This window comes from Streptopelia decaocto (assembly GCF_964273445.1).
Source record: "Streptopelia decaocto genome assembly, chromosome: 2".
NCBI lineage: Eukaryota > Metazoa > Chordata > Aves > Columbiformes > Columbidae > Streptopelia > Streptopelia decaocto.
Window position 1 is genome coordinate 101,873,282 of NC_138655.1, and position 13,738 is coordinate 101,887,019.

The 13,738-nt window shown below is 42.5% G+C and overlaps 1 protein-coding gene across 1 annotated transcript; it reads right to left on the reverse strand.

Annotated features, from left to right (window-relative positions):
- Positions 1-4,299: 4,299 nt before the first annotated feature.
- IGFBP1 (insulin like growth factor binding protein 1) lies at positions 4,300-10,584 on the reverse strand (the record flags this gene model as incomplete). The annotated part of the gene is made up of 4 exons (XM_082044688.1): positions 4,300-5,078; positions 6,252-6,380; positions 8,045-8,223; positions 10,209-10,584. The coding sequence occupies 4 exons, from the start codon at positions 10,582-10,584 to the stop codon at positions 4,947-4,949; spliced, it is 816 nt and encodes a 271-aa protein (XP_081900814.1). The 3' UTR covers positions 4,300-4,946.
- Between the last annotated feature and the right edge of the window lie 3,154 nt (positions 10,585-13,738).

Here is a 13,738-nt window from a genome sequence, read left to right on the forward strand (position 1 = left end):
GTCCCTGTTAGGAAAGGTAAGGAAGCAGCAGTGAGCCAAGCACGTGTGCAGCTCTGCTTTCCCCTGTGTGCCCTTGTCTCTGCTGGTCTGCCCATGCTGCCACTCAGAGGTGATAATCCAGCACAGAGTCTGAAAAGGTGAGCAGAAACTTTTGCAAAATGAAACAACCAGGATCTAGAATGCACTAAGTATAGATTTGTTTGGTTCACCTTACTTCAATCTTCACAAGCACCCTTGATCCCACATCTCTCCCACAAGGTTGCCCCTCTCCCTGAGCCCTCACAGTAGCTTACTAGCAGGTGAACTTTGCACCCTAGGGGAGGAACTGGGTCAAGGGAGGAGGAGAGGAGGGAAAATAAAATAAAGCCCTTGTTTGTTGACAGAGCTGTTGTCAGAGCTGTTTTCATTACTCAGAGTGCAAGTGCTGGTATATTTGGGTTCCACTGTTGGTTTTGGTCCTTTCTGGTAATACAGAACTAACCAGCTGTGGTCCCAGCAGGTCCCAGCCTTTTATGCCTTTACCTACATGTGACAAAGTAATATAGGGTGATATGCCAGTAGTGAGAGAAGTCCTCCACTTGCCCTAACTCTGATACTGTTGTTCACCATTATCACTTACCCAAGCCTTAAAGAAGGCAAATGTGCCAAACACATTTAGGTGCTTGTTAGGATGCTCATACCCCACTTTCCTGTGTGGTCTGAATCCCTGCCCGATTCTCAATGAAATGTACAAGTACATAAAACAGTTGGTCCATAAATACGAAATGTGTTGGCAAATAGAAAGCCTGGGACCTGTCATCAGTGTGGCCAGGAGAGGCTGTTTAGACTACTGGTTTATCGGTTAAGTGATAGCTGAGGAAAATAGACCCACTCCGAAGGTAGGGTCTAAAGATAGGGATAGGACTTGCCCATTTGATGTGCAAGCATGGGCTGAGAGTCTACTTTGGAATGAGTCACTTGGATCTTTTTTTTTTTTTTTTTACAGATATTTTTAATTATTATGGGTGGGTTTGATTTAGACACTGGAGTTGTTCTGCAGTAACAAGGCAGTGATGGGAATAGAAAAATAACATTTCTAATTCTGCAAAGTCAGTGCTCAGAGACTGCTGGTAAAGCACAAACATCTTTAGTTCTGACTTTGCAGAAAAAAACTATGTCATTTTATTAATAGTAGTTTGTTGGGGTTCCCATGTAGTGTCTGATGCTATGGATCCTGTGCACTTCCTAGGAATGCAGTAAGTTCTGTGACAAGCCTCTGATTTGTGCCATTCTTTTCTAAACCACTTTTCTTCCCCTTGAGGAAAGAAAACTGTATGTGACACATTTTCTGTTTCCTTTTTTATTTTGTGATGTGTTCAGGACTCTCATTAGGAAGTGCAAGGTCAAAGGAATATATTTGTTTTGCAAAGGAAAAGCCTAAATCTTGATGTGTTTAATATTTGACCATGTTTTGGGCTGGATCTATAGAAAGCCGTTCCCTACGTAAGTTTTACCTTTGCAAAGCATGTGTCCTTATGGTAGAGAAGTAACAGAGATGCTGATGAGCTTTCAGTATTAGTGCTGGCTGCCCTTCACCCCCATTGTTTTTCTCTCCTTCCTTCTCTCCCCTCACCTCCTGCCAGCGCTAGCCAACACCAATGTGTCTCCAGGGTACCCCAAAGCAATGAGCAGAACTGACTCTGTATGAGTGGAGCCCAGTAACAGGTGACTGAAGGTTGTCTTGGGCAGCTTTAGTGGAAAAGCAAGGTAGAAAATACAGTGCAGAGGGCAGTGACCTCATTTCTGTGCTATGAACATTTTGCATCTGGCAGTAGGCCAGGGGCAGGAGGAGGCATGGCTGGAACGTTTGTTCTGCTGCAGAAGACCTGGCAGGGTTTTGGCAGGAAGGAGCACAAACTGGGTAGGTAGGGTTCTCAGATAACATGAACCAAACACTACAGATGCTCACCTAAGACCTTCCCGCCAATTAATTTTTTTAGGTGGGGTGGGAGGAATGCAAGAGGGTGTGAAGGGAGGGAGCCGAAATAACGAGGAACAGTACATCATCTTTACAAATCCAGCTGCACGCTAGGAGATCTGAGCGGCTAAGAGCATTCTGTGGTACTTTCCCCATTTCCCCCCTCATTCCCACCAGGCTTGGCTTGCCAGTGCAGGTGGGACCACTTCAACAGGCATACACTGAGGCCAGGATTACCAGATGGCACATGTCAAAAAAATAAAAAAAAAAAAAAAAGCCCAACAAACAGAAAAAAAATAACTAAAACAAAGGAAAACTACAAACCTTTGATTTTTCCCCGTTACTGAGGGTGATCATAAAAATCAGGACAAATCACAAACACGTGGCATCTATGGCTTAAATGTAGTCCAACATTCTGGCAGCACAGTGATAGGGAGATAAAATTTGCCTTCCTTGCCTCCTTGCACTAGTTCTAATCCTAGTATACAGAAGAGTCTGGCCTAAGTCAGACAGTCCATCCCAGAGCAGCTCAGCAGAAGTCTGTCCTGGTGAGTCCTGGCAAGATGTCACACAAGGCCAGATTGCAGATAAGAAGGCACCCATCCCCTGTTGCTTTCAGTAGGAGGTTAGGAGCTAAACCGCTCTAAGAAATTGGCCTGTCATGCCCGAATGCTGTATAAAGCAACTTCTGCTCTTGGTACTTAACATTTAAAGGAAAAAGTTTCCCTAAACCTCTGTCCCTGTTAAAAACTCTGATTTCTTGCAGCTAGGATGGGAAACTACCACCCTGCAAAATATTGACAGTAGCTTTCCACTGAATTGCTGTACTGCAAATTAATGTGATGAACATTTCCCCTGTATATATAATGATCACAAGAAAAATAACCTATTTCTGTTCATTGGAGATCAACCTTTACACAAGGGCGATGGGGTGAGAGCAGTCAGAGTGCTCTTAAGTACGTGCTGTAGCTGTGAGTTTATGATTTCCCCTCCTTTCTTCACCATTTTCCCTTGGCAATGCTGCATGACAGCTGTTCAGTGCTGGGTAGACTCCATGAAAGGACTCTAAGGCTCTGCCCAAATTTGCAGCTTCTTCATTATTCTGACACAATGATTGCCAAAATATTTTGACACCATGAATGCAATGTTATAACACAGTTGTATCCAGGTCTCACTGTAGCTCATTACAGGGAGGTTAGACTTTAATTACTTATAATGCCAATGCTATTAACTGCTTTGCAGTGCTTTCCTTGGGAAGATCTCAAAACACTTCACAAAGAAGCTCAGTAGTATACTCATACTTTTAAATCTGGAACAGTTTGTTAGACCCCAATTGATCCGCTGACACTGACATGAAAGTAACGCCACCACATTCAGTGAGCACAACATGTGTTGCCACAGAACCATGATACAGAGAGCAGAGATCTCCATGCTTTGGCTTTCCAGTTTCTACAAGCTGCTTCCCGCTCCTATTTAAAATCCAAAGCTTGTGCCACCAAATGGCAGAAGGATTTTATGCCGTTTCCCTCCTGCCAGGCTCTTAGAAAATGTTATTAGTCTCCTCTCAGGCTGTTTTCTCAGGCAGGGTTGGTGCAGTCTATTCCCACCTCTGGGACTTGCTAACTCCCACACTAATTTCTCCATGGGCAAAACCAGCTGGAAAACAGCAGGGCTCTCACTTGCTTTCTCCCTTTTTATCTGCAACCACTAAGTCAAAGGAACATTCCGGAGATTAAAAGGGACGACATCTCAAGCCAAGGGGACCTTTTTCTCTGCTTTCAGAAAAAAAAAAAAAAAAGGCCTGGCTTTTTAACAGGCTCCTTTTTATAACCTCTGACTTTCTGTGCAGGAAACGGCTCTTTCTAGTCTCAATGTTATCTTTTAAATGCATTAATACTGCTGCTGCCTTGGGCTTTTCAGTGGAGAAAGGCTTTCCTACCCAGAAAACTTTTCAGTAACTTCTCTTGGAGGCTGCTGCTTTGCCCAAGGCAAAGGCTTGCAGCGCACAGACGGGATTGAAGAGGATGGGAGAAGGGGAATTAGGGTAGGGAGAGTGAAAGAAGAAAACTCATTGCAGGAAAATAGAGCTAAGCGTTCAGGAGGCAGAAGTGCAAGAAGTGTGTTTTCCCCTACGCTCCCACCCACCACTGTGCTGTCCTGCTGAGGCCAGACAACTTAACAGAAACATGCAGAAAGCAAGAGACCAGGAGAGTGTAGAAGACATTATTTAATAACTCATCTTAAATAACACGACAATGTCAACATGTGAACGATTTACACCTGTCAAAGGTGGTACAGAATATCCTCTTGTGTTTTCCCATTTATCTGGTGCATATGTTTGGAAAATAGAAAAAAATACTGCTCCCATCAGGAGCTTCAGTGTATGATCAAGGTTTAGACACAGCTTGACATTGAAACAGAGGTGCAAAAGCAACATGATATATAAACAAGACAGGTTTTAAGTAAGTTTCTGAGCAAGTTCTCTAGTGAAAGCTATTTTTTAAAATGCAGTTTTAAGTCTATAAATACATAGTACAAAAATGCGAGTTTACAAGCCATTTTTCCCAATAGTTATGCCATTTGAGTTTTAAGTAGCATCATTCCTCCAACATAAGAAGCATACATTTAAGAACAATAATATTAAGTATTTACATATAAAGTTATTAAGTGTTTGAGGATATAAATTAGTAACAACACACAAAAATAGACATACTGTGAAATAAATACTTAAACAGCTTTACATATGAGGGTATCTATGATATTATACAAACAAAATATACAAGAGTGTAGGACTTCATCTTGCACTGGCTCATATTTGTCACTCAAGCATCTGAGTAACCCCAGGACAGTAATAAAGCTGCTTACGGGGTTACTCAGATGCTGAAAATCAGGTGCACAAAACTACCCTACTAAAACACCTCCTGACTGAAATGTCTCCTGACTACATCAGGCCCTGTAGAAAACTTGGTGTGAATGAATGTGTTTAGTTTTATTCTTGCGAGTTGAGATACTGTTGGCATTCGGGGTCTCCTTCCATATCTGGAGATACAGGAATTCTTCTTCCATTTTTTGGATAGACACACCAGCATCCAGCAGGCTCTCCATCCAGTGAAGTTTCACACTAGAACGTTATTAGCAAAAAAAACCCCACAATAAGTAACTGTAAGCAGAAGGTTATATGTGAGATACTGCAATTAGAGGTCTTGGACAGAACTAGGATCAGAAGGTTGCGACCTGCCATGCAGACTTGTTTTGCATGTGGTGGTCCCTGCCCTGACAGAGCCTCTGACCAAGACACTTGGTTAGGGAGCAATGACCCAAGCTCAGCAACCACAGTAGCAGCTTCAGATTTAAAAGTTTGTCCACTCCATGGTAAACAGCAGTATAAAAAAGCAAAATCTTCCAGCGTGAGAAACCAGAAGGCGGCAGAATATACAAGCTGGTAGGGCCAGAGCAATGACTGGCTCGTCTGGCTCTTCATGCAAGAAGGCAAATATGGTGGGTTTTTTCTTGGGGAGGGGTTTCAACAGATTTCTGTTTGTGCCTAATTAGATCCCAGGTCACAATGTTTGTGACTCACGCAGTGCTGCCACGCCCCAAAACAAGGAGTCTTGGTGACACAGATTTATGCAAACCTGCTAAATTTGTGTGCGTGACCTGTGGTTACAAGGGTGTGGCTTGAAGTTTGGAGCTTTAGTTAAATTTGCAGATTACACTCAGTGTAACTTGCAATGGCTTTTTTTTGAGGCTATAATGGAAATGAGCATAGAACATCATCCATAGGCAGCACAGATCAGTATTTTTGTTCTGCTTTCAGAAGGCTAATCTTACTCCACACAGATTTTTCACTGACAATGTAACATTTTCACTGCCCAGGAGCTGAAAGCCTCCTTTCTTCATAGCGATTCTTAGACATTCAGTGGGCTTTGCAGGCAGTATAGTGGATATTATGAATTAATGTCAACTGTCAATTTGCTAACAAATTAGGTACATGGAGCTTGATTTGGCCTGGGAGCAAAAAGGGTTAAAATATTTTGGAGAAGGCCTTGCCTGCACCTGTTCTGTGAATGGAAAAAGCTCCTGCCTCTGTTGCTGTCAGCCCATAGCATGCAGCTCACTTTTAAGAGAAGGAGGACAAACCATCTGCTCCCACTACTAAGTATCCCTGTTTTCGCAACCTGCTCTTCCAGCAGCTGCAAACTTGGGGAGTTTGCGAGCAGAGGACTGTGAAAGGGTTGGCTTTGTCAGGCTAGTTGTAGAGCTAGTGTAAATGGACAGAGGAAAAAACATGTACCTGTTTGCTGTGGTAAAACCCATTCTTGTTGCAGTTGGGCAAGTAGAATTTGTAGATCTCCCCTCTGCTTCTCTGCTGAGCCTTTGCCAATTTATACAGGGCCCTGTAGAGCTCCTTCTGACAAGGTCCCTGCAGGAATACAGTGCAAAGATCGTCAATATCAAAACTGCAAAGAAACCAGCTAAACAAGAAATGATCAGTATAAAGCTAGCAAATAGCTGAAAATACTTATTAGTCATATAATCTGCACCAGGCTGCTTTGCATTTAGTTTTTACTTGTTTCAGTAGGAGCACAGCCAGAAAACTCTGGTGTTGCATTTAGGCCTTTGTTTTTATTCTTTGAGGTATTTTCTGTCCTCAGAAACAGGAGGATTTAAGTCCTCAAATTGCCACACAAGGAAATTTAACCTGTGTTAAGTAAACACATTACTGCTCATAGGGTACAATCTCTCCTATTATGGGGAGGTGCACGTTAGAAGGCTGGTGTACGTGAGACTAGCCACGTTTTCTGGGTTGCCATGGCCCTGTGCTCTGTTGATGTATGGAGAATAGGTGAAAGACGTATATAGACAGTGCAAGAACAAACATCTGAATGTTTGTTATCTTTTATACAGGACAGAGCTGTTGCCAAAGCAGAATAGAGAGCACCCCTGTGGCTCTGAGACCTAAAGCAAAAGTGCCTGGAATTGGGGATGAAGAACTGTTTGTAATACTCACTATTTTTACAATTTGCTTGCTCCCCTTTTCAAAGTCACAATTGCCATTTATTATTAGTACCTAACATGTTTAAATGAGTGAAAGGGGAGAAGTGACTGAACAAATACTTTTACTTTAGAGTGAAAATAATCATACTCTCTGCTTTTGCAAGACTTCTGTGTACTGGCCCCTCACATTAAATGGTCCTATTCAGGTCACGTGCCTTATCTGTGACTCTGGGTGACAAAAGCAGAAGTCTAAAAATCAGAACTGGATCTCACAGTACTTATGTATAATAGTTCAGACTAAATCAGTGGTTAAGTCCTGTTCTGGATGTGCAATGAGGCTTTCTAGGTGGGCTGGTGGTTTGTAGGTTTTTGCCTTTTTTTTTTTTTCGTTTTGTCTTTGACCATTACAAAACTGGGCTTCTGTGATGCCCCATTCTAATTCAACGCCGTGCTGCGGGTGTGCTGGCTGCCTGGGACTGGTCTAACTGTGGTACGCTGATGCCCTCCAGTGGAACACATACCTGCTTGCAAAGGCCTCACACCCCCATTACCCACGAGATTTTGCAGTGCCGAAGGTAAAAGCTAACTTTAATTGTTGAGCTTTATATCTTTTTACATGCACCTGATGAACAGTGTTTCCTTGTGATCATCAAGAAACACGTTTTGGTTTGCATTGGTGTTTCACCAATAATTGTATGTAGGGACTCCCTTTTATTTCACTAAGCATTGGACCAGCAACAAATGCCTTTGATTTTTTTAACTTAAACACAAAAGCAGTGCAAGATTTTAATCTGAGCTCCTGGAAATTAAGGGCCCATGTTATAATCTGATAATAAACATAGGGAAAGATTCAGCCTCTGCATGGAGTGTGTATAGGATATATATGATGCATGCCTGTTTTTATTGCTTATGCTATTTTGCCTGTTCCTGAAGCATCTGATGAAGGCATTCCACAAGTCTGTTTGCTGGCTACCCAAAATACTGACATGCTAGTGTTGCTGCTAAAATTTCACACACATTTTCATTTTTTATTCTGAATCAATAGCATCTACTGAAATGGTCTCTGACAGGTTTGCAAATAAAACCTACCTGCTCTTTCCATTTCTTGAGTTCAGATATCCTCTTTGCTTTCATGTTTTCATATGCAGTGATGGCATTCCAGGGGATGGATTTGTCCTGGCCTATGGGAAACATCAATTGATAGCTCAACAGCTGATCCTGTGTCATTTCAGTGCTTTCCAAAGGCACATCCTCAGGTTCAATGGAGTCTGGAAAAAAATGATAGTAAGGTGAACATTTCAGCATTTATTTCTCCAAGTTAAAAAGGTAAAGAATAAGAAGAATCAATAACAGCAACAAAAAAGTAATATCTAGGACAGAACCATTACAGCAGCTCTTGCAAGTGTAATAAATTATGTATGCAACACAGCCAATTAAACTTTTGTCATAAATTCATATGAGGACACATCAGCTGTTTGCTAAAAAGTTGGTTATTTTACAATTCTTCAAAATTACTCTAATCCCAAAAAAAGAAGCTGCAGCCAGTCTGTTAGAAATGAAAAAACTTTCTTGATCACAGTGCGTTGCAGAGACCTTGCTAAATGAGGAAGGACTGGAGTTAAACTTTAGATTTACTTTAGATTTACTTTTGTCAGCATGATATGTGTCAGTTTTTATTCAGGAGAGGAACTGGTCCAGACCTGATCCTGTGGCATCCTGTACTTTATTATGTGGCTTTCCTCACATATAAGCAGGGGTAGCAATTCACAAGAGCCAGCAGTAGCTTACGCTGGCCTGCAGCTGATCAAATAGTCAGGCAATGGCACAAACTGGACCTGCCTGATTATGGTCTGCATGCCACTGCCAAACTCAGCACGTGTGAACTCAGAAACCATTTGCAATTACAGGGACTCATCATGGGATAAAATTTTGTCACGTGTCTAAATAACTTGTTGGATCAAGGTTATAAACACCATCCAATTGACTAAAAATCACCTGCTTTTCCCTTTGACAGTGCTTAAGAAAAACTGGAGGTGGAAAATTGAGGAGCAAAGGACGAAAGGAAAATAAATAAAGGAAGGAAAGAAAGGAAGGATAAGAAGGAAGGAGGGAAAGGAGGGAAAGAAGGAGGGAAGGAAGGAGGGAAGGAGGGAGGAGGGAAGGAGGGAGGAGGGAAGGAGGGAAGGAAGGAGGGAAGGAGGGAAGGAGGGAAGGAAGGAAGGAGGGAGGGAAGGAGGGAAGGAAGGAGGGAAGGAAGGAGGGAAGGAAGGAGGGAGGGAAGGAGGGAAGGAAGGAGGGAAGGAAGGAGGGAAGGAGGGAGGGAAGGAAGGAAGGAAGGAAGGAAGGAAGGAAGGAAGGAAGGAAGGAAGGAAGGAAGGAAGGAAGGAAGGAAGGAAGGAAGGAAGGAAGGAAGGAAGGAAGGAAGGAAGGAAAAGAAATCAAATACTAGACCTTTTAAACTGCTGGATGCTTAAACACTCAGTTTAGTCACTGTTGTCTCCCCTCCTCACCTCCTCAAGTACAAGCGAAACTTCACTTACTGCCACCAATGGCCATTGTTGAGTCAACAACGATTATTTTTGTAATGCTACTGAACTACCTTAATCACCACTGCATGAACATAGCAGTAATGATGGTGAAAATATTAACAGTAATAAATTGCAAAATAATGAAATCACACTGAAGAAGTTCCTTATCATCATATAGTCTAAGATGCTTGATATGTCTTTTTGCTCAAAGATAGTTTTGGCCAGCATGGCACTACTTCAGATACATTTTATTCTTGAAATTAAGCCAGGCACAAAGCATGTTTAGGTCTTTCAATTCTCTATCATGACTTTTGGAGATGGACACAAAGTCTAGAAAACATTTGTCCTACTCCCTGTTTACTACTAAAGAGAAACTGTCTATATCGTCCCAGAAACCTTATTCTGATTATTTTGCATTGTCCAATTACTAGGCTTTAGGGTTTTCTTGCTGCCTGTGGGGTAACAGGCTGCTGCGAACATCTCTTGGCTCCCCACCCAGATGCCTCTCACCTGGCACAGGTCAAAGCACGTTTTCCTGGAAACCGCGGTTTGGCTTCCCTATTTTGAAACGCCTGCCTAACTTTGCTCATTTTTCTAAGCTCCTGACAGCCAGTCCCCCAGCCCCAGGCGCATCCTGCCTGCTGAGCCCCTGTTCCTCTGGGCGCGGGCTCTGCCGCAGCGCCCGGCGCGCAGCTCCCCAGCCCGGCGGCGCGACCGCGCGGTACCTGCCGGCTCCGCCATGCTCATCCCGGCCTCGCTGGCGGGCAGGCACGTCCCTTGCCCCTGCATGAGGGCGGAGAGGGGCCGCGGCTCTCCTGCGGGGACGTGGCAGCGGAGCCCCTGGCCGCAGCGGGCCGTGTAAACCCCGCACGGCTGGCCCGGCCCGAGCGCGCAGGTCTGGCAGCAGCCGCAGCCGGGCTGCCGGGCCGTCTCCAGGCAGCCGGGGGCGACGGGCGGACAGAGGGCGAGCTTCTCCTGGGTGCACGGGGCGCAGTGCATGGGCTGCAGGGCCATCCCGGCGGTGAGGCGGCGGGCCAGGAGCGCCGACAGCAGCAGGGACGGCAGCCAGCAGCGGCCCAGCAGAGACCGCGGGCTATTCATGTCGCTGATGAGGAGGGACGACAGAGAGGGCCGCTCAGCAGGCTGAGGAGCGGGAGGCAGTTTACATACATTCAGCTCGCCCAAGCCATTTATACAGTGCTTTGCCTGGCTATTAATCTTTAACCCCGAGTTAACTATTATCTGAACAGGACGGCTAGAGAAGCATCATTTCACTGGCAGTTCAAGTCCCTGAGCACTCTTCCCCTCCCCTTTCACTTTCCCCCTTTATCTTTTTTCTTTCCTCCAGACATGCAGGAATGCTTTTATGCCCTCACCCCCACCTCTCTGTCCTGGCATAGTTAACAGGCAAAAATGTGGCGGGGGTGGAAGGGAAACAGGCAGAGGGGGATGGATGAGTGGGGGCTATCCCCTCCCCTTTTGGGGAGGTTGGTGGGGGGGTGGGGGGTGGGGAGGGGGGGAAGGAAGGAGGGAGATCCCATTGAAACTGAAGCAACTGGCTTCATATTTCCACAGCAACAAATGCAACAAACCCTTGTTTAATTTTCGTCATGTGGCTGCAGGTTAGGAGGACACTGACATACCGAAGGGGGCCCAGGGGTAATAAAGGCATCGGGATCCTGTAACCACTGCACATATGCACGTAGGAGTCCTTGCATTAACATCCGGAAGGGGCTGCGCAGCCGAAGCTGCAGGCATCTCTTGCGTCTGGGCTCTGCTGGGATGAGAGGAATAACACTCCTCAAAACATCCACTTGGGGGAAACCAGTGTTTGTCAAACAGTCCTGAAATAAATGAGATAACTGCTTTTCTGTCTGTCCTGTTACTCTCTGTATCTCCTCCTGTATCACCTGGGGGAAAAAAAAAATCTCTTTTGCATGCAACAATTGTCACTGCAATAAAAGTGAATGTATTCAAACTTCACTGTGATTAACAGATTATTTTATCCTGGCATCTGTAGCATGTACTGAGCTTGAAATAGCAAATTCCACTGTCAAGTCACCAATTGTAGCATGATTTTTGTTTGATAACTTTTTTTCATTTAGTCCTCCTCTTCTGTAACGATATAATTTGTGTGAAAGTGAAGCAGAACTGCAGAGCATTGTTTAATGTTCTGTTATTCACTCCTCTTTTTCTATTATTGATGCCAAAGGTTTCATTTATAATGTAGTGAATTTTTAACCCCCTATATTCATAACTCGTTTTTTAAAAGTATTCTCATTGGTTACAGACTTCTACAACTTGAGACATTTTTGCTTAACTACTTAATCTAAACTTTTTTTTTTTTTTTTTTTTTTTACACTTCGTTTTTTTTTTAAGGCTTTCTATCTGGTTACACAAAAGTTGACAGTCCCTAAAACTCACTAACATTTTTAAGCAAAACTAATTTTATAGATTTTTAAATAATTCTGTGGACTTCACACGTCTGACTAGGAGCAAGTTTTGACTGAAAACCTAGGGTACCACAATCTCTGCAGAATATTGCAATTTAGACTTTTCAAACTTAATGCTCTTTCCTTCTTTCATTTTTAGTTTTTTCACATACATCTCTCTTAGAAAATCACAATTCTCTTACCATTCAATGTGAAGTGAAAAATATACAGAAGCATGTCTTCTTTCCTCCCTCAAAGAGAAAAAGAAAACAATGTAAAACAAAGTCCCTTTCATGGAGAAACATGAAAAAAATTACGAATTAAAAGTAGACCCAGTTGCAAAAATGACAAAGACCCAAAGAGCTCATATACATTTGTGTATATGTATGCATGTATTCATTCACTTACCTATGTATGTCTCTCTCCTGTGTTAGGTAGCTATCCATGAACAGAACTGAGGATAATTTTACTACTGAACTGCTTAACAGAAGCTACGTGCACCCAAAATGACTGTACTCCAGAGTGACTGCTACCATCCTGCCTGCATTTTTTCTGTCTTTAAAAAAAAGGATGTGAACTAGAGGAAATAGTGTTTAATGGTACACATGAAATGGTTTTAAAAATTATTTTTATAACTCATCCGCATAATTTTTAAGTAACTCGATAAAGATGATGCATGCAAGAACAGAGTCCTTGTCTGACATACAGGTCTATACCACGAAACTTCCATTGTTTTCAGAATCTTGTTATTCCCAGATTAGAAAACATTTTGAAGGTGGTTTTGTTTTGTTTTGTTTTGCAGGTCAACTCTAACTGATGGCCAAGCCTTTTTCCCTTGCTGTCTTTTGTACAATCAAACTGAAGAAACCTAATACTGTGATAAAGCAGACTTAGTGAGCAGATGTTCTTCTGCACAAAAGGTAGACCTATAAAACTCAGTCCCTTTGTATTTTATTTATATAAATGTAATGAACATATGTTAGAACAGGCTATGATAACTTAGGACAGTACCAATCAACAAGGAAATGCTTTTTTATAGGCCATGGGACATCAATGAAGTAAAAGTAGTCTATATGTTTATGTAGGCTCTCTTTGACTCTTTGATATAATACTACAACTCATCTACCAATCTCCATCTCTGACCCTGACATTGCTTTAAAGAACACAAACAGATAACAGTCAGGAGGTTAAAAACATCCATGATGTAAAGTTGTGCTTTCTGAAGACTTCTGATGGTAATTTTTAATTGTTCCAACTGTTATCCCCTAATTTGAACCGCCTCTTAAAAGATACCACATGAATCTGAGGCAAGGGTTACTTTTCTGCAAGAACCTTCCAATTGGTTTCTCAATTATTCTCAGTCAATGACCTAATTTTGCATGTTAAATGAAGTCTTGGATTTTTATTTTTTTTCTTTAAAGTCACATAGAGTGAGTCATAAAACATAAAGCTTTATATAAGTTTGTCTACAAGTGATCTTTATCCTCTGATCACCCAAAATTCAAGACTTGCTATGATAGAAGTACAAAACACCTAGTCCCTCCTCTGTCATTTATCCCCCAACAGTAATGCTTTATTTAAGCTCTATGGATTATTAGTAATTTTTTATCCACGTAATTGACAGTGCTTATGTTATTTATGAATGATTTGATTCAAGCATTTTTTGATTGATTGTTGTCACTTTGTGGCATATATGCTATTTGGTATTGTTTCTGTATTTTGGTTGGGTAAGCATGACTTTTAGAGTTAGATTCTGGATGTAGATAATGTGTTGCAAGTTTGTGTTGCACTGATATTCTCTAACTTTTGCAGACAGAATTTTG